Source organism: Mytilus galloprovincialis, chromosome 12 (assembly GCF_965363235.1).
Source record: "Mytilus galloprovincialis chromosome 12, xbMytGall1.hap1.1, whole genome shotgun sequence".
Classification (NCBI taxonomy): domain Eukaryota; kingdom Metazoa; phylum Mollusca; class Bivalvia; order Mytilida; family Mytilidae; genus Mytilus; species Mytilus galloprovincialis.
The window spans coordinates 71846914-71869348 of NC_134849.1; the positions used below are offsets into that span (position 1 = coordinate 71846914).

General features: G+C 33.4%; 2 protein-coding genes across 2 annotated transcripts; both read right to left on the reverse strand.

Annotated features, from left to right (window-relative positions):
* Positions 1-2429: 2429 nt before the first annotated feature.
* Positions 2430-4111, reverse strand: LOC143054744 (alpha-L-fucosidase-like). The gene has a single exon (XM_076227783.1). It carries the CDS (start codon positions 4087-4089, stop codon positions 2689-2691), a length of 1401 nt encoding a protein of 466 aa, XP_076083898.1. The 5' UTR covers positions 4090-4111; the 3' UTR covers positions 2430-2688.
* A 3887-nt stretch (positions 4112-7998) lies between these two features.
* Positions 7999-13567, reverse strand: LOC143054745 (alpha-L-fucosidase-like). Its single transcript, XM_076227785.1, has 2 exons — positions 13552-13567; positions 7999-9782 (listed from the first exon to the last, which is right to left on the reverse strand). The coding sequence occupies exon 2, from the start codon at positions 9739-9741 to the stop codon at positions 8383-8385; it is 1359 nt and encodes a 452-aa protein (XP_076083900.1). The 5' UTR covers positions 9742-9782; positions 13552-13567; the 3' UTR covers positions 7999-8382.
* Between the last annotated feature and the right edge of the window lie 8868 nt (positions 13568-22435).

A 22435-nucleotide genomic window follows, 5' to 3' on the forward strand; every position in this document is an offset into this window, starting at 1 on the left:
ATTCATGACTTTTGGACAGCGGTATACTACTGTTGCCTTTTTTTAATTGTCACTCACTACGACAAATGAAACCAAACATTTGTATACCTAATTAAGCAACAGTAGTCTCACAAACCAAAACCGAGTGAAACACATCAATTCAAGAGAAAAACAACAAAAACACAAAACTGCATTTTAAGAAAAAAATGTGGGTTGAACCTGTTTTTATGAATAGCCAACCATCCCGCTTATATTACAATGTAGAAGAATATCACTAAAATTACAACTCTGCGTGACAGGAATACAGTTCAAACAAACGCAAGAACTGTCTACACAGAGAAATGCATAAATAATTACAATCTATACATTACAAAAACATGACACCCGCAGAATGACATCTGACATCCAATGAGTCTCTTTACACTTTTTGTTACCTTCTCCACGTCACCATTTATGTTATAATTTAATATTTTATATGTTGGTTTCTTATGTTGGTTTGTTGGTTTGTCTTAGTTTATATATGAATTTATGTTCTTCATAGTAACGAAAGGAAAATTCTTGTAAGCTTCGTTTTTTTGCTGTTGCCAAACTTCCTATTTTCTGTAGTTTAGATGTTTCTATATTGATATATGTTTTATTTGGATATATTATAACTCAGAACTGTATATATTTAAGAAACTAATAAGTATCAATCAAATTACTATATACTACTAATGGTGAACGAACCCGGGATAATGGACCGGTATTCTTTTATATCTCACTAACAAATGTCATAACTATCAATAAAGTATGAAACAATTCAAACAAGAATGTGTCCATAGTACACAGATGCCCCACTCGCATTATCATTTTCTGTGTTAAGTGGACCGTGAAATTGGGATAAAAACTCTAATTTGGCATTAAAATTAGAAAGATCATATCACAGGGAACATGTATACTAAGTTTTAAGTAGATTGGACTTCAACTTCATAAAAAAAATACCTAGACCAAAAACTTTAACCTGAAATTTGCACTTTCATTTCCTATGTTCAGTGAACCGTGAGATTGTGTCAAAACACTAATTTGGCATTAAAAGAAAAAAGATCATATCATAGGGCACATGTGTACTGAGTTTCAAGTTGATTGGACTTCAACTTCATCGAAAACTACCTTGACCAAAAACTTTAACCTGAAGCGGGACGAACGGATGGAAGGACGAACGAACGGACGCACATACCAGAAAACATAATGCCCCGTTACTATCGTAGGTGGGCATAAAAATAATAGTAAACCCAATACAAAGCAAGAGATAAGATGAAGTTTAAATATGACCGTTCTGCCCCCTCTTTTTTTCATAAAAGCCAATATAATAATTGTAAGGAAGGTTTCGTCTACAAAATCTTTTCAGGCACTACAAGCACTATATGCAAATTAACAAATTTCTTTTAAAAAATCCACGTAAAAATCTCCTAAATCAACTCGTTTTCATCTCTTTTCCGGCTAGAGTATTTGTAAAAAATTTCCTGGAAATGGATAATTGCCTTGTTATGAAGAGTAAGTCGGGTAATCTTTAACATAAAATCATGTTTGACACCACTGCGATGTTTAAAAAGTATAAATTAAACACACACATATATATATCATGTATATATCTTCTACCTTCTAATTTTATCAATTTTATCTTTATTAAGCTTCACCTTGAATAAAAACCTTGAGATTGAAAATGTAGAATGTGTCAAATAGACAACAACCCAACCAAAGAGCAGAAAATAGACGAAGGCATCAATGGGTATTCAACACAGCGAGCAAATAACACACCCGGAGTCGGGATTCAGCTAGCCCTTCAACAAAGTGTGTATTAGTTGAATGAAAATAGATGTAACAGCAAACCCCAAAACATAAAAAGAAACAAGAATAATAAAGGCCAGAGGATCCTGACATGAGACAGGCGCAACAGTTTATATTCAAATAAAACATCATAGGTTATAATGAGTCATCAAAACAGGTGGTTGAATAGCAAAACAAATTAATGCTATAATAACTGTTTCAACTTCAAAAAAGGTTGAGGTGAAGAAGAAGAATCAAAACTCACAACTAAATTATAAACCAACACAATCTTGGTACAATAAAAATACCGAACTCTGAGGAAAATTCCAAGCGGAATGTCCTTTATCATATGGCAAAATAAAAAGCTCAAACACACCAATGAATCGATAACTGTCATATTCATGACTTGGTAAAGATATTTTCTTATGTAGAAAATGGTGGATTAAACCTGGTTTTATTGCTAGCCAAACCTGTCACTTTAATGAAAGTCCTTAATTTGTTCATTTTTAAATTTAGACAGAAATTATGAATTGTAATACGTCTATCCATAAAAATATTAAACTGTTATGTCACGCTTCCTGCTTGGACAAACAATGAAACGAAAGTCAAAGGTTCTTTACAAAATTAAAACATACTAACGACACTAAAGTTAAAGAGCCAATTATTCTAAAATTATTACATCTGGATATATCTACAACTATTATGACAATACTACCAAGTGTTATAGTAGTCTCATGTAACACTTTTAACTTGTATAAATAGAATGACTCGAAAAAATATGAAAGATGTCAGACATTGTTAACAATAAAGAATCTACCAAAACATTGTCATTTCAGTTACCCGCAAATGACTCTTTAGTGACATTGAAATAGGCACCTGATTACATTATTACAATGGAGTCAATTAGTTCTTTAAATCAGTCAATTTAAAAACCCACGCATCGGTACTTGGTATCTTTGAAAATGATATGACTGGTAATGTTATATTAATCCCGGATGGTTGCACTATTGAGTAACTAAAATAACCTGAATATCCTAGCATCGTTATAGAAGTGCTGCTACTGGCCACAGGTGCTTTCAAATACAAATAGTTTTTCTCAGGCCAGTCTAGTAAAATGGCATAAACGTTAGTTCCGCTCGTCGTTTTCTTCATTGTATACCATGCATTCGTGGCGTTGTCTTTTTGTGTTGTCCATGGCTTTGAACTATATATTGCTTCCTCATTTATTTTCATCCATTTTCCAAATTGAAGAAGTCTTTCTTCATAGATTGGTTGGAATGTTCCATAGCTAGTTGGTCCGACGTTCATAAGCATATTACCTCCGCAGCTTACAGTTTGTGCAAATGTAGAAATCAGTTCTCGTGATGTATAAAAGTCTTCTATGTTTGCTTCTCTTCGGAATCCCCAGTGGTTTTTGTCTATCGTCATTGGGTTTTCAAATTTTCTGTTCTGGAGAGATTTCGGATTATACCTATCATTGCACGTAAGATATCCCCCATGGCGGCAAATATCGCCACGACCCCATCTATCATTGACGACAACAGTATCCTTGACAGGACTGTCATTGTAGAGCCAAGCTATAAATTCCTTAGACATCCAGTAACTATCTGGCGCTTCGCCGGAGCCATCTGACCAAATTACTTCCGGTTTATATCGATTCACAAGTTCATATAGTTCAGGCATTGATTTCATTTTCACAAAATCTTGTGTTGTAAAATTATTTTCTTTGTCCTTCAGAAACAGCGGATTAAACCATTCAAACAGAGAATGATAGAGACCAAATCGAAGATCTGTTGTCTCCCGAACTGCAGTAGCTAGTTCGCCGACTAGATCTCTATGTGGTCCAGTGTCGTAAGAATTCCAGTTCCACGAATAATTTGACGGCCAATTTGTAAAGCCCTCGTGATGTTTAGAAACTAAAACAACGTATTTAGCCCCGGAGGCTTGTAATGTAGCAGCCCACCGTTTTGGATCATAGAATTCTGTTTTGAAATCTGCTGCAAAGTCACCATATGTATAACCAGGTCGATAGTTACGTTTCATAAAATTGTTAATGTCTTTATTTCCATTTTCCCAATTATTCCAAAACCAAACTGCACTATAACTAGGAACAGAAAACACTCCCCAGTGCATAAAAATACCTAGCTTAGCTTCATCAAACCATGACGGAAGAGATCTGCTTTCGAGAGATTCCCATGTTGGTTCGTACCGTTGTGCAGCAGATAAATATGCACAACATAAATAGAAACATAAACTGTAGATATCCATATTTGATTTCCTTGACTTGTGTTGGTTTATGTTCATCCACCTGTTAAATAATCAATTGCTAAATTTATAATGTACGATAAGCAAACAGTGTTAAAAATAGGTATATTTTAGAACAGAAAAGTCAGAGATTATTACAACAGTAGTTTGTAAGCATGCACAAATTATATTAGTACAGTACATCTTTTTATCACAGGTTGATGTTATCAATTAGCATGCGTAGGTATTGTACGTAAGAAATAGCCTTATTTAATTGAATTCCTTGACTTGTTTTGGTATCAGATTATCGACCTGTTTATTCATTGCTAAATTTAGAATATATACGATAAGCGACTAGTGACAAAGATTTTCATATTTAATCACCTGTGTTTCAACACACAAGTCAGTATTTCTTTTGGAAGAGCACTGAGAGCAAAACTAGTATTATACAATTATGATTACATTTCATTTATGATTCATCATATGTAACCTCTGAAAGCAATACACTGGCTTACGAAAGCACACATATAGGATTAAGGAATTTATTGCATATTCATATACTATATAAATATATATAAATATAGCCACATTAATTAACTGAATATTTCCATATTTGTGGAAAAGTAGAAAATAAAGAAAAAAAAAAACAATAGTAGTATACCGGAGTTCGAAGGTTTCAAATCGATGGAGTAAAAACCCAAACCGAGGGAAACACAAACTATAAGAAGAAAAAAAATAACAACAGGAACACCGAACTGCACAAAAACAAACGTCAACATACATAGAAATGAACTATAAATAACAATTGCCATATACCTGACTGGGTACAGGACATTTCAGGTTGTATCTGGTAAATAGCTAGCTAGACCTCCCGCTTTATGACAATTTTAAACAATTTCAGTTATATATCAATAGTGTAGTGAACAGTTTTATAACAATACACTGATTAATAGAATGCAGCAAATACTACTCTGACATACCTTTAAATAATATTTGGGCAAACATAATCAAACCATATGAAAACAATGATTTGGTAAAATATATTAATTAATCGTCATTTCAAAATGAAATGTATCATTCATGATGACATGAGCTTTCACAATAAAGTGCACATGTAAAAAAAAAAAAGGAATAACTTGATAGAAATCGAGTTTTCATGATCTTAGCAACAACAATATGGAATGATAAGTATTGAATGCTATTTTAAGTATTTTAAAGGATTGATTCATATCAATAAATTTACCCAAAATAACCACTATATTCTTAACTGATCCAGGGGTGATGTTAACAATTTGTTTTAAATGTATTTTATTTCGTTTGAAATAGGGGTTTTCCCGTTTGCTATCAGTGGCAGATCCAGAAATTTTCATAAGTGGGGGCCCACTGACTGACCTAAGAGAGGGCCAGCTCCAGTCACGCTTCAGTGATTCCCTATACAAGCAACCAAAAGGGAGGACCCGGGCCCCTTGCCCCCCCTAAATCTGCCTCTGGCTATTTGTAGTAATTATTTATAGATGGAAACTAGTATAACTAGTTCGGATACTGGTTTTGTAACAGTATGTTCTAGTTGTAAAATTGATGTTAGGTGCATAAGGGACAGCGGTATACTACTGTTGCCTTCTTTTTTAAATTGTCACTCAAATAAAACCAAACATTTGTATACCTAATTAAGCAACAGTAGTATCACAAACCAAAACCGAGTGAAACACATCAATTCAAGAGAAAAACAACAGAAATACTAAACTACATTTTAAGAAAAAAATGTGGGTTGAACCTTTTTTTATGATTAGCTAACCATCCCGCTTATATTACAATGTAAAAGAATATCACTAACAATACAACTCTGCGTGACAGGAATACAGTTCAAACAAACGCAAGAACTGTCTACACAGAGAAATACAAAAATAATTACCATCATAGTACATTACAAAAACATGACACCCGCAGAATGACATCCGCCATCCAATGAGTCTCTTTACACTTTTTTTACCTTCTCCACATCACCATTTATGTTATAATTTAATATCTTTATTGTTGGTTTCTTATGTTGATTTGTTGTTTTGTCTTAGTTTATATATGCATTTATGTTCTTTATAGTAACATGTACAAATATTATCCAAAAGGAAAAAATCTTGTAAGCTGCAATGAATGCTGTAAGTAAGAAGTGCTTCGTTTTTTTGGTGTTGCCAAAATTCCTAATTTCTGTAGTTTAAGTGAATCTTTTTTGTTGTCTTCTCCTTATACAGCAGTTTAGATGTTTCTATATTGATATATGTTTTATTTGGATATATTATAACTCAGAACTGTATATATTTAAGAAACTAATAAGTATCAATCAAATTATTCTATACTACTAATGGTGAACGAGCGCGGGATAATGGACCAGTATTTTTTTTTATATCTAACTAACAAATGTCATAACTATCAATAAAGTATGAATCAATTTAAACAAGAATATGTCCATAGTACACAAATGCCCCACTCGCACTATCATTTTCTGTGTTAAGTGGACCGTGAAATTGGGATAAAAACTCTAATTTGGCATTAAAATTAGAAAGATCATATCACAGGGAACATGTATACTAAGTTTTAAGTAGATTGGACTTCTACTTCATAAAAAACTACCTAGACCAAAAACTTTAACCTGAAATTTGTACTTTCATTTTCTATGTTCAGTGAACCATGAGATTGTGTCAAAACACGAATTTGGCATTAAAATAAAAAAAAAAGATCATATCATAGGGCCCATGTGTACTGAGTTTCAGGTTGATTGGACTTCAACTTCATCGAAAACTACCTTGACAAAAAACTTTAACCTGAAGCGGGACGAAGGATGGAAGGACGAACGAACGGACGCACATTTCAGAAAACATAATGCCCCATTACTATCGTAGGTGGGCATAAAAATAATAGTAAAACCAAAACAAAGCAAGAGATAAGATGAAATTTAAATATGACCGTTCTGCCCCCTCTTTTTTCATAAAAGCCAATATAACAATTGTAAGGAAGGTTTCGTCTACAAAATCTTTTCATGCACTACATCATGTACAAGCACTATATGCAAATTAACAAATTACTTTTAAAAAATCTACGTAAAAATCTCCTAAATCAACTCGTTTTCATCTCTTTTCTGGCCAGAGTATTTGTAAAAAAATTTCCTGGAAATGGATAATTGCCTTGTTATGAAGAGTAAGTCGGGTAATCTTTAACATTAAATCATGTTTGACGCCACTGCGATGTTTAAAAAATATAAATTAAACACACACATATATATATCTTCTACCTTCTAATTTTATCAATTTTATATTTATTAAGCTTCGCCTTGAATAAAAACCTTGAGATTGAAAATGTAGAATGTGTCAAATAGACAGCAATCCAACTAAAGAGCTGAAAATAGACGAAGGCATCAATGGGTATTCAACACAGCGAGCAAATACCACACCCGGAGTCGGGATTCAGCTAGCCCTTCATCAAAATGTGTATTAGTTCAATGAAAATGGATGTAACAGCAAACCCCAAAACATAAAAAAACCCAAGACTAATAAAGGCCAGAGGATCCTGACAAGTACCGGCGCAACAGTTTATATTCAAATAAAACATCATAGGTTATAATGAGTCATCAAAACAGGTGGTTGAATAGCAAAACAGATTAATGCTACAATTACTGTTTCAACTTCAAAAAAGGTTAAGGTGAAGAAGAAGAATCAAAACTCACAACTAAATTATAAACCAAAACAATCTTGGTACAATAAAAATACCGAACTCTGAGGAAAATTCCAAGCGGAATGTCCTTTATCATATGGCAAAATAAAAAGCTCAAACACACCAATGAATCGATAACTGTCATATTCATGACTTGGTAAAGATATTTTCTTATGTAGAAAATGGTGGATTAAACCTGGTTTTATTGCTAGCCAAACCTGTCACTTTAATGAAAGTCCTTAATTTGTTCATTTTTAAATTTAGACAGAAATTATGAATTGTAATACGTCTATCCATAAAAATATTAAACTGTTATGTCACGCTTCCTGCTTGAACAAACAATGAAACGAAAGTCAAAGGTTCTTTACAAAATTAAAACATACTAACAACACTAAAGTTAAAGAGCCAATTATTCTAAAATTATTACATCTGGATATATCTACAACTATTATGACATTACTACCAAGTGTTATAGTAGTCTCATGTAACACTTTTAACTTGTATAAATAGAATGACTCAAAAAAATATGAAAGATGTCAGACATTGTTAACAATAAAGGATCTACCAAAACATTGTCATTTCAGTTACCCGCAAATGACTCTTTAGTGACATTGAAATAGGCACCTGATTACATTATTACAATGGAGTCAATTAGTTCTTTAAATCAGTCAATTTAAAAACCCACGCATCGGTACTTGGTATCTTTGAAAATGATATGACTGGTAATGTTATATTAATCCCGGATGGTTGCACTATTGAGTAACTAAAATAACCTGAATACCCTAGCATCGTTATAGAAGTGCTGCTACTGGCCACAGGTGCTTTCAAATACAAATAGTTTTTCTCAGGCCAGTCTAGTAAAATGGCATAAACGTTAGTTCCGCTCGTCGTTTTCTTCATTGTATACCATGCATTCGTGGCGTTGTCTTTTTGTGTTGTCCATGGCTTTGAACTATATATTGCTTCCTCATTTATTTTCATCCATTTTCCAAATTGAAGAAGTCTTTCTTCATAGATTGGTGGGAATGTTCCATAGCTAGTTGGTCCGACGTTCATAAGCATATTACCTCCGCAGCTTACAGTTTGTGCAAATGTAGAAATCAGTTCTCGTGATGTATAAAAGTCTTCTATGTTTGCTTCTCTTCGGAATCCCCAGTGGTTTTTGTCTATCGTCATTGGGTTTTCAAATTTTCTGTTCTGGAGAGATTTCGGATTATACCTATCATTGCACGTAAGATATCCCCCATGGCGGCAAATATCGCCACGACCCCATCTATCATTGACGACAACAGTATCCTTGACAGGACTGTCATTGTAGAGCCAAGCTATAAATTCCTTAGACATCCAGTAACTATCTGGCGCTTGGCCGGAGCCATCTGACCAAATTACTTCCGGTTTATATCGATTCACAAGTTCATATAGTTCAGGCATTGATTTCATTTTCACAAAATCTTGTGTTGTAAAATTATTTTCTTTGTCCTTCAGAAACAGCGGATTAAACCATTCAAACAGAGAATGATAGAGACCAAATCGAAGATCTGTTGTCTCCCGAACTGCAGTAGCTAGTTCGCCGACTAGATCTCTATGTGGTCCAGTGTCGTAAGAATTCCAGTTCCACGAATAATTTGACGGCCAATTTGTAAAGCCCTCGTGGTGTTTAGAAACTAAAACAACGTATTTAGCCCCGGAAGCCTGTAATATAGCAGCCCACCGTTTTGGATCATAGAATTCTGTTTTGAAATCTGCTGCAAAGTCAGCATATGTATAACCAGGTCGATAGTTACGTTTCATAAAATTGTTAATGTCTTTATTTCCATTTTTCCAATAATTCCAGAACCAAACTGCACTATAACTAGGAACGGAAAACACTCCCCAGTGAATAAAAATACCTAGCTTAGCTTCATCAAACCATGACGGAAGAGGTCTGCTTTCAAGAGATTCCCATGTTGGTTCGTATCGTTGTGCGACTGATAAATTAGCACAAATCAAGAATATACTGTAAATAGCCATGTTTGATTTCCTCCACTGTGTTGGTATATGTGTTCATCCACCTGTAACATGTGTGTAGTAAAGTATCCAAATGCTAAATATATTATATATACGGTTAGCGACTAGTGTTTAAAAAATGACATATTTTGTTCATCCACCTGTTATATAATCAATTTTTAACTTTAAAATGTACGATAAGCAAACAGTGTTAAAATTATTAGATTATATATATTTAACAACAGAAACGTCAGTAAATTATTTCAAAAGAGTCAATTAAGCATGCGATGCTAGGACTATACATCTTTTTATCTCAAAGTGATGATATGAATTAGATATTGTAAGTACTGAGGCCCCTCATGGGGGGTCCTAGTAATCACATAATCACCATTTTTTTGCCAATATAATCACATAATCATTAAATATTTGCTTATCTTTAGTAATCAAATAATCATAAACTAAAAATACAGTCCTAGGTAATCAAATAATCATGAAATATTTGGCTTAATAATCAAATAATCATTAAAAAAACGGCCAAGTAATCACATAATCAAAAACCCCATGAGGGCCCTCAGTACTAATAACTGCTTTTAACAATGAGAGATAAATGTTATTGATTTAAGGACTTCGAGGGAAACACATCAACTTTAAGAGGAAAAAACGAAACAACAAAAACAAATGCCAACATACATAGAAACGGACTATTTGTTAACAACTGCTATATATATTCCTGACATGATAAATACAGGTTTAAGAAAAACATGTGGGTTGAACCTGGTATTATGGCTAGCAAACCCTCCCGCTTCGGCATTTGTGGTAGTCAAATTTGCCTTTGGTAATTCTATTTCCATAACAAATTTAAAAAAAGTGTTATTAACATTTTAAATGTTTATTTTTGCGATACCAATCTCGTCACAATGTTTACAATTAGCCGATTAAAGCATTGCAAATTTTTTTTTACAAACAACGCGATTTTATACGAATACGGTAGTTTATATCTTTGAAGTTATGAGTTGAATGCTTCATTTTTTAAATTTTTTTACTTGAGAGTAAAAGCTGCAGTTGACCAAAGCACATTTTGTTTTAAACATGGGCGGACGTTCTACACTTTTACAAGCCTTTACAGGCGGAACCCCGGTTGAAATCGAAGCTCTTTGTTAGAGAAGGCGATAAATGGTTACTGTAATGTTTACTATAGTGACAATAATTTTAAAAGTTAATAGAAACAAATAAGATGAAAATTTTCTTCTCAATTACGAAGTGTTTTATTTCAAAAACACCATTTGCAAAAGTTTTCAATTTATCTAGTACATAGTTAAGCAGACCAGTTAGATATCAAGTCGACGACATGGGTATCTTTCAAGTTGGATGTAGAAAATGCATAACCTTCGATTTAAAAAAAAAATTACCACGGACGGAAAACATATCAATCTATTAGTTCAGTAATTTTCGTGTCTGCCCTTCCATTATGTGACTCGAGAAAAAATTCCAAAAAATGGGAAACAATTGTATCGAAAAGATAAAATTGAGTGCGACTTTTTATGTTAGGGCGTGTTTGAGTTTTATATTTTGTCTTGATATCGTACAAAGCAAGAATATTTCAAACATCGTCTCGGTTCAGATTCTATCATTTTTATATATCAAAGCTACAGGTTGACTTTATAACTTAAAAAAATCACAGTACTAAAAGATGAAATATATGGGTCAAGTGAAATACCTATCCAATGAATCACAAAAACAGAGTAGGTGTGTTCGAATGGCTATTTTTTTTTACTAAAAGTACTTGACGACAATCTTTCAAGTTGGATGATGAAAATGCATATCTTCTAAAAATTAATTTTTTTTTATGTGTGATAAGTAGGGTTTATAGTCTTCAACCACTAAAAAATCTAGTCTGTCCTTCCACGAAATATTTAATTAGAACTTTTTTTAAATGTTTATTAATTTTCGAAAATTCCACCTGACAACCGATCAAACAATAGTTTAAGTTGACTCATTGCAGACAAGATCATTAACTAATGCTCATTAGCTTGTTGATACATTTGTCTTTTAAAATACAACTGACATACAAGGATCGTAATGGTGCAATGTGGATAAATTTATCGGTTTCCAGGAGCAAAATTGGCAGCGCGTCATCCCTACAATGGCTTCCATTTCTACGATTGTGAAAATGAACTGGCGTAATGGGGAGATAATTTTGACAAAGTAGAATCCTGACTGTTTAATCCTGATGAAGGAAGCATCAAATTCTTATAAGTACATTGTCATGCTACAACCATGAACAATTGAAAGTTATCTCATGCTTTCCGTGTGTTTGTAATGCTCTTTTTACACATTTTGACGGAAAGCACGTGCATTCATAGCTGCTTTATCTATACGGAATTGAATATGATATTTAAACACTTCGCAATTGCTGTCAGCCAATAAAAAAATGAATTCTAATGAAACACACATGCAATGTGATTATTTCGGTACACAAACAATAGTACATATTAATACATTTTAATAGGTCTCATCCGAGTGCTCCTAAACAGGAGGGAAATTACGAAAGAAGAAGAGAAGAAGATAGGCAGAAATGAAAACATTCTAAATTCCTTTTAAGGATGCTCGCTGGTCATGTTTTTTGATTTTTTGTATTATTCGGAACCCTCTGGTTATATCAATGTATTAATACCCATGTTTGATTTATAACATAATAAGACATCATTTAAAAACTTGCATCAACTTGACAATATGTCAACATTTGTTTGGTTTTTTTCAGTCTAGACGCCATCAAATTAACATCGAGATGACTTCCTGCTGGCGGTCATATAAGACGATGGAAACATGGATATAAAACATGAAGGGAGAGCGTGCACTTGATACTTTCTATATCTGTTTCATGGCTAAAAAAAAATGCTAACTATCGTATTTATCTGCATATGAATGATATTTGTTGTGGATCAAATGAGTCAACGAAATGGTTCACCCTGGTTTCACTTTTACAACTTGTACATGCATAATCAATTTCAAACAAAAGGGTAAAATGAAGGTCTCATAAATGCGGATCAGGCTGAGGGGTGTACACGTTATCATTTTGTACAATTTATAAGTTATACAAAAATATTGTACAAATTATAATTTGAATTTTGACTTAAATTTTTACACAAAAAAATGCCTGTACAAATTATAATTTGTGCAAGATTTGACCAAAATTCGCTTATAGCTTGTACAATAATATATAATATCATAGGTGGATCCGAGGGAGGGGGAGGGGTGCTGTTGTCGGGAAAATTTAGTGATTATATAGGGTATCACTGCATCATGACTGGAGTGGCCCCTGATGAAAGAAGGTATTGATACACACTATAAAATTGTATTTAATTTAATGACTGCACAGCAAAAATTTATATTAACAAAATACAAAAAAAATTCTCTATCAGAACTTCTTTTGTATTTTGTAACTAAGGTGTACTGTGTGGTCATTCAAGATATATTCTATAATGTATCAATGCTTTTATTCACCAACATTTAAATTATAAATAATTGTACTAGTTATAAGTGAATTTTTGTCAATTTTTGTACAAATGTAAAATTGCAAATGATAACTTATACATAACATATATATACTCTAAATACGGAAATGGCAACTTCACAGCAAACTAAAATCTATTAGTAGAAAACCCACATAGATCTACATATGAACTATACTGAATATATATATATCAGAATCTTTTACTATAAAAAGACGTCCTTCGTCGTATAAACTTTTCACACAAGTGCCTATCAATTGGTAATGTTGTTTATAAAATGTTAGTTTTGGGCACGAAATTACTTGCTACTAAATACAATTACCTTAAATACCCATTGTTCTTGTCCACAAATCTGAGACACACTACACCTGTCGATCAGTTATATGTCCATATAGTACTGCAACCAGAGTTCATTTTTTAAAACTTTAATGGTCCGGAAGAACACACACCTAAATTATATATCGATGGAAAGAGGACAACGTGTACAATAAGAAAAGTTGGGTCGTAAAAATCCAGAGTGGTCACAATTTTGTGAAATTGAGGTCAAAGGTCAGACCTAAAAATATCAATATTTCAAACACAAGGACAAAAAAGAGAAATATTCTGATATTTATTCAATAGAATGCTACAAAAACGATTCAATCATAAGCATATGCTATAAACGATGTTAAAACGACAAATTTGACTAATTATATGAAGAGCTGCCATTACAAAATGGCGTTGATTTGGAACCTTCTGATTTTTTTCCATTTAAGACATAGCAAAAGAAGAAGTGGCCTTGACCTTTTCACATCCATAAACTTTCATATTGTGTATAGTAGTATAGTATTTCACTATAGTATATTACAGAATTATTTTCTAAAGTATAAAACACCAGTTTATCAAATTGTTTCAATACTTTTTCTATCTTTGAAAAAAAACAAAATTCAAGCGCTGAAACAGTGTTTTTAATTTTGCATCTTAAAGGTTGTGTATTTTGTGAAAATTAGTATCTAGTTATAGATAAATACATATTGTGTATTTGTAAAGTCTGGACAGAGCAGTAATAACACAAAATATACTATAGTCACCCGAGGCGAATGCGAGGTTTAAAAAAAAATTGAGTGTAAAACAAAGTCAGTTTGGTGCATGAACATTTTTTTAGTAGGATAATCCTGGTAAAAAAGTTAACTCATTGATTTTTTTAAGGGAAGGATGAAAAATTATACAATGCAATGCCAATTTTCTAATGTTGTAATTCAAATTCAGTCATGATCCTTATATAACTTTTAAAAGCGACACACAATAGCTCAAGTATTCATAAAATAGGGACATGAATCAATATCTTATTCATCATATGCGGATTCAGTACGCGTATTAGCATTACAAGACACTTCCCTTTTTTATAAGAACAAGTTCGGCGCAGGACAGAGTTTGTTCAAAGCAAACACAGTTTTTTTAGTACAAATGCTATCTGGAGCGTAATTTGCAAACACCCTCTGTAACTGCCCCAATACCCTCAATTTAGTCATTAAACAACAACTACTTTTTGATTAAATTCATGTTTTACATCATAATTACTTTCAACACTGAGTTTACATTTTATTCTGTACTCATAATACTTGTGTTACATACAATTATACCAATACCACCGTGTATCATCAGTACACCGGATATAGGTACTAACCAAGCGGGCGTGATCGATTTTGACCTTACACGGTAACGAAAATCTTTGTTTTGCTTTATCAATATTCAATGTACATTTCTCAACATTTGAAATTCCTGCTCCCAAATAATTTTCGCATCGATTTTTTTCTATTCATAAAACAACTTTGATATTCTAATAATCTAAGAACAATTAACTTGTACATGCGCAAATAGTTGTGAATGTCAACACCAACTTTCAATTTCAATACAGTTGTTGAGACATTTATATGTTTTATCTGAAAGAAACCTAATACAGGGCAAAAGTAATAGTTACCAATCACAAACTTTTTGGGTAATAAACAAGTATGAAAATAAAGTTTTTGTGTACGGTGTACAACAACTTAACTATGCACCATACATAAGGATTTATGTGGTCAGCTAAACACCGTACACAACTCTTCTTTAGGGATAAAATATCGAAAAATAACATATGTATGAAAGATTTCAATGCCAATTATTGAAACAGCTATATTTATTACACACACACATTGACCTTTTATCAGAAAAAGAGTTGCAATGAATATAGAATTATATCGGATGAGACGAGGGCCACCTTCTTTGACAAGTATTTGCACATGTTTTTACAATGTTTTAGTAATCCCTCTTGTTTTGGGAAAATAATGAGACATCTCTAATCATCAACATACGACCAAATCATTTCTTAAAACAGCAATTATGTTTAGATTATAGTACACATAGATATTATGTGAACAATACAAAGATTTTCGTTACCGTGTAAGATCAAAATCGCTCACGCCCGCTTGGTTAGTACCTATATCCGCTGTACGATGATACACGGTGAATACATTTTATTGATTTTATGGGGACTACAAACCATTGCTTAGAAAGCAAAATAAATTTGGTGTAGGTATAACCCAACAGAAGAGAGCATTTTTCTTCTTTTTGATGTATATACTATACATAGGTTTCTAAAGCGGCAATTACATGTATAACAGTGGTGCCAATCAGGGATTTTTGTCGAGCCTGCAACTTTTGTTGCAGAAAGCTCGACATAGGGATAGTGATCCGGCGGCGGCGGCGGCGGCGGCGGCGGCGGCGGCGGCGGCGGCGGCGGCGGCGGTGTTAGCTAACTTCTTAAAAGCTTTATATTTTAGAAGGTGGAAGACCTGGATGCTTCATACTTTGTATATAGATGCCTCATGTTACGAAGTTTCCGTCAGTCACATGTCCAATGTCCTTGACCTCATTTTCATGGTTCAGTGACCACTTGAAAAAAAAGTTCAAATTTTTTTTAATGTTGAATTCTCTCTTATTATAAGTAATAGGATAACTATATTTCATATGTGCGTACCTTGCAAGGTCCTCATGTCTGTCAGACAGTTTTCACTTGACCTCGACCTCATTTCATGGATCAGTGAACAAGGTTAAGTTTTGGTGGTCAAGTCCATATCTCAGATACTATAAGCAATAGGGCTAGTATATTCGGTGTATGGAAGGACTGTAAGGTGTACATGTCCAACTGGCAGGTGTCATCTGACCTTGACCTCATTTTCATGGTTCAGTGGTTATAGTTAAATTTTTGTGTTTTGGTCTGTTTTTCTCAAACTATATGCAATAGGTCTACTATATTTGTTGTATGGAATGATTGTAAGGTGTACATGTCTAGGGGGCAGAAGTCATGTGACCTTGACCTCATTTTCATGGTTCAGTGGTCAATGTTAAGTTTTTGAGTTTTGGTCTTTTTATCTAATACTATATGCTATAGGTCAACTATATTTGGTGTATGGAAATATTTTATGATCTTGATGTCAGTCGCGCAGGTTTGATTTGACCGTGACCTCATTTTCACGGTTCATTGCACAGTGTTAAGTTTTTGTGTTTTGGTCTATTTTTCTTAAACTATAAGTAATAGGTCAACTATATATGTTGTATAGAAGCATTGTTAGCTGTACATGTCTGCCTGGCATGGTTCATCTGACCTTGACCTCATTTTCAAGGTTCATTGGTCTTTGTTTAGTTATCTTGGTTAATGTTAAGTTTATGTGACAGTTGTTATAAAGCTTAACTTTATTCTTAGGACTATCAATATAATATCAATGGTTAGTATAGAAGGCGAGACATTTCAGCGTGTGCACTCTTGTTATTTAAGGGTTTACAAAATAGTGTAGAATTCCTTATACAGCATGTATATACATTATACAAGCTTGCTTTCCACTAGCATATACCCCGGGGTATGAAGAACTTGTGACGAGGGTTTCATATGAAATAAAATTAAAAAAATAAAATCCTCCCACCCGCCCCATTTTTTTCAAAAAATTGGATGAAAATCTACTAATTAATTTTAGTTGGCCTAAAGCATGTTAATTGATTTGTATACTTTAGTAAAAAATAAACAGTTACAGTATTGAAAAGTCATCATTTATATTCTAAGAAGAGACATATACATGATATAATACAATTAGTAAAATATATTGTACTGGCATTAGGCCTCGGTCGCAACTTGCCGGATAGCACGAACTTACGCCTAACGGATGAAAATAAAAGTTGTCCGTTGACAAAATTGTTAACCGTTGGGAGTCCGCTGATGTACTGACCGAATAAAACGGACGTGTAACGGATGCATAACGGACACACACCGGATATGCAACGTACGAGAAACGGACACGTACCGGACAGAACGGATGCCGAACGTACATCCAACGGACGAGTACTGTCTAAAACGGACACCTAACGGAAGCGTACCGGATAAAACAAATGAACAAGATATACGGAAAAATCAAAGGCGACAATAATAAAACATGTAAATCGCATAAATATTCAAAATATTTCTGTGTTACTTGTTTTGGTTTGTTCTTCAAAATTCCTCCAAAGGGCAGTGTCTGCCCTGAATATGAACTGCTTGATTGTGAAGACGTGTCTATACTCTAAGATCGATTATGAATAATAAGAATTCATGAACCTTAAGAAATCTGACATACCAATAATTGGCATTTCTGACGCAAAATTTTCAATTGGCTTTTATCCGTTTCATATCCGTTCATCATCCGTTTTATCCGTTATACGTCCGGTAGAAGTCCGTTTCTCATCCTTTCAACATCTGTTTTATCTGATGCATCCGGTAGAAGTCCGTTGGTGAATTTATCTTCTCCAACGGATGTATAACGGACACGTCACGGATACAAAACGGAAACGAAACGGACGAGTACCGTACAAAACGGACGCCTAACGGACGTTCAATGGACATTTTATCCGTTGGACGTCTGTTCAAAGTTTTGAACATGCTCAAAATTTTCCATCGGAAAGAACGGACGTCGACAGATAAAACGTACGTTTTAACGGACATGCAACGGATAAGGACGGACGTCTAACGGATAAGAACGGACGTCTAACGAACATGAATGGATTGAAAAAAAGTTATCCGTTAGGCGTCCGTTCGAGCTATCCGGTAAGGTGTGACCGAGGCTTTAGTAAAATATATTGTACATATATTCACAATTTAAAGATGTACATATATATATTTGATAATAACTGTTATATTCAAGTAATATTATACTTTTCTTTAATCCTGAATTATGATCTTTTGTTAAAGGGAAATAGCTACGAGATATATAAAAAATCTAAAGTTTGATTTTTTTCTGTTCAATCAATAATGAAAGTGAAATAGTGAAATAACAATTCACTTTTTGTAGCCAAAAAGATTCAATTTTGTCAAATTATGCTAAGAAACATTGATAATTAGTTATTCACTTGCAAGTGAATGAGTCGACCTCTTTAAATCCGTATTCATGTGAACTTCAAGTTAACCCCTAGCTAGAGATTGACAACACATGCATTGTACGTGTACTGGTTATTTAAAGAAAAGAAAAAGAATGTCAACAATGAAAGTGAAACTACGGTAAATCATGTGATTACTAAGTCGATGCACATAAAATCATTCTTATACGGTTAAAAACAATGAGAAACATCTATTTTTAATCTATAAAATAAAATCAAACAGACCTATAAAAATCCAATTGCACGTGTTGGTTTAATCATTCATATCCTTATTTATGTTTACATCGCTTATATGGTCATCTGAGGTCAATCGATAGTTAATTAGATGGCTTCTGGACTAAAATACACACATAACCAACCTATATATTATCTACCCCATGCTCTGTAAACTGTTTATTTTAGACTTTTGATAGTTTGGATAAATGTTTTACATTGTTATAAATCAAATATGAGAATTTGAGTTAAATCGGTGACCATGAATTTGACAGCTAGTGCCCCTTTAATATTGTGATTTTTGTCAACTGAATTGACAGGTAGGAAACCAATTAAGGTTTGTATTTATTGCAGTTTCCAATTAAGCATGTTGAGTACAGCTGTAGGACAATGTATATGATAAGGCCCGAGACCACAATTTTTCCTTATTAAAATCAGTTAAAATAATCCATCCAGAAGTTTATTTCAGCTCTCTTCTTTCATTTCCACCCCAGAAAAGCTAAGAAATGAATGAGAAAGGGAAAGAAAAAAAATAAAGAAAAAATACACTATAATTAAAGGGAACTATATTCGTGAACAAAGAAAAGCGGGGTCATTAATTGTGGTCTTGGACCATAAAAGATTAATCAGACATGTGAAAATTTATCGAACTAAATTAAAAGTTGGACAAATATCTTGTTCAAGATAAGCAAATTTATGTATTTCCTTAAACTGGACATGTAAAATGCAATGATTTATAGGATTTCTATTTTGTTTACAATTTGATTAAACAATTCTATTAAAATTTTACACAGTTTTTAACTGGTAACTTTATTTCATCCATATTTTAACTTCCATAAACCTCACCTTGAAATACATATAAAGTCTCAAAGAGGTCAGAAGACAAACAGCAAACTCTGTATAATGCCATATTCAATTGAAGTCAAAATAATTCAGAGATCAATGATGATAAAGTTGGTGGGTCATAATCACTGACACAATGTTCATGTATGTATGTAGTGAACTTTTGTGGTTTATTAAATAAATGAAGTTTGAAGTTATCATTTTCTAATATATAAAACAAAATCCTTTCTAAAAAATGCTTTAGTTGTATCAAATGTTAATTCATTCATATCATTCAAAAAGTGTGTAATCATGATTACTTTGCTAATGTAATCATTAATTTAATCAGACACTTTCAGAAATGATGTAAGCATTAATTTAATTTAATCGTACAAATGACAAAGTAATTGTAATTTAATCAATTACATTGAAAGTAATCGGACCCATCTCTGCTTTGTAGTCGATCCATCATCCAAGATGGCCGCCAGCGGGGGACTTAGTTTAACATAGGATCCTATGGGAAATGCATACAAATGACTTCTTTTAGAGAACCACTGAATAGAATGAAACCAAACATAGCATGAATGTTCCTTATGAGGTGCTGACCAAGTGTTGTTTCTTTGTAGCCGATCCATATTCCAAGATGGCCGCCAGCGGGGGACTTAGTTTAACATAGGCCCCTATGGGAAACGCATACAAAATGATTTTTTTTATAGAACCACTAAATGGAATGAAACCAAACATAGCATGAATGTTCCTTATGAGGTGCTGACCATATGTTGTTACTTTGTAGCCGATCCATCATCCAATATGGCCGCCAGGGAGGAACTTAGTTTAACATAGGACCCTATGGGAAATTCATACAAATGACTTCTTTTAGAGAACCACTGAATGGAATGAAACCAAAAATAGCATGAATGTTCCTTATGAGATCCTGACCATATGTTGTTACTTTTGTAGCAGATCTATCATGCAAGATGGCCGCCAGGGGGGACTTAGTTTAACATAGGACCCTATGGAAAATACATACAAATTTCTTCTTTTAGAGAACCACTGAATTAAATGAAACCAAACATATTTGTTCCTTTCCTTTTGAGGTGCTGGCCAAGTGTTGTTACTTTGTAGCCAGATTTTATCTTTTTTTTTTATATATAAAAGAAGTCAGGTGAGCGATACAGGCTCTTGAGAGCCTCTAGGTTTCTGTTTTTTAGGTAGTTAAATGGTTCAGTAACCAGCACCAATACCCCAATCACGTTGTAGAACACAATCAGCCTCTGATGTTTCCTTTGTTTTTATAGATGTTGTATTCCCAGCTTTAATAGCATATATGTATCGCAACTTGTTTCTCCGGATTTGTAGTCGTGCAGGATGAAACGTGCACCTCTTTTCTGTATGCTTTTTATTCAAGTCACAATTTGTAAAAGTTCATATACATGTACATTTTATTATATCACTTTATATATAAGTGTTACCATATAATTATGTTTATATATGATTGCTACCATATTTTATGTTTAAATATATGATTGCTACCGTATTTTATGTTTAAATAGATGATTGCTACCGTATTTTATGTTTAAATAGATGACTGCTACCGTATTTTATGTTCAAATAGATGATTGCTACTGTATTTTCATATTTATATTTGATTTCTGCTATGTGATAGTTACTGATAGTTACCATATAATAATATTTATGGATGAGTTTTACAATAGAATTGTGTTTATATATGATTTTTGCCATACTATGTACATATGATTTTTGATATTTCGTATTTATGTTGGTAATCAACATGCTTGTACATTCAATTAACAGTATAGTAAAAACATCTATAAATAATGTTGGTAACTTTACATTAACACGATTAACCTGTACCACTTGTGGAGCAGGATCTGTTTGTCTTTCCAGAGCACCTCATATAAAAAAGAAGATGTGGTCTGATTGCCAACGAGACAACTATCCACAACAGACCAAAATGAAACAGACATTAACAGCCATAGGTCACCGTACGGCTTCAAAAATGAGCAAAGCCCATACCGCATAGTCAGTTCAGCTTTGTTCCTCAATTGGCGTCCGTTATGTCGTCGTCTGTGAAAAATGTACTTATTTTACATCATCCACTAGTGAAGTAAGAAATGCTTGTCTTTCCAGGGCACCATAGTTCAGCTATTCTCATCAATATAAGTTCGTAATTTGGGGCACTTTTCTTATATGAATAGCGGCCATATTGTCTTATCATGACTACAGACATTACAATAGGATAAAGTCTTCAGACCACAACTAATTCCCTTTGTTCCTGGTCTAGGAAAATAGTTCTCAATTATCATATAGGGTATTTTAATTTTCTACTGTTTTCTTTGAAATTTTTACTATTTAAGTGGTTCTATCGGTTGCATAATATCTATGTAAGCAAGCACAGTATGGTAGAAATATAGATCAGCTGGTAGGGTAGACATGTAGACAGATTGATGAACACATATACGGACTGGTGGACATGTTGTCAGACTGTTGGAAATGTACACTGACTGGTAAACATGTAGATAGAATATTGAACACGGAGAAGAACTTTTGGACATGTAGACAGAATATATAGTTGAAGAAAGACTAATGGATACATAGACAGACCGTTGAAGATGTAGACGGACTAGTGGACATAGACTGACTGGTAACCATGAAGACAGACTTGTGAACACATAGCCAGACTTGTGAACACATAGCCAGACTGTGGAGAATGTAGACAAACTAGGGGA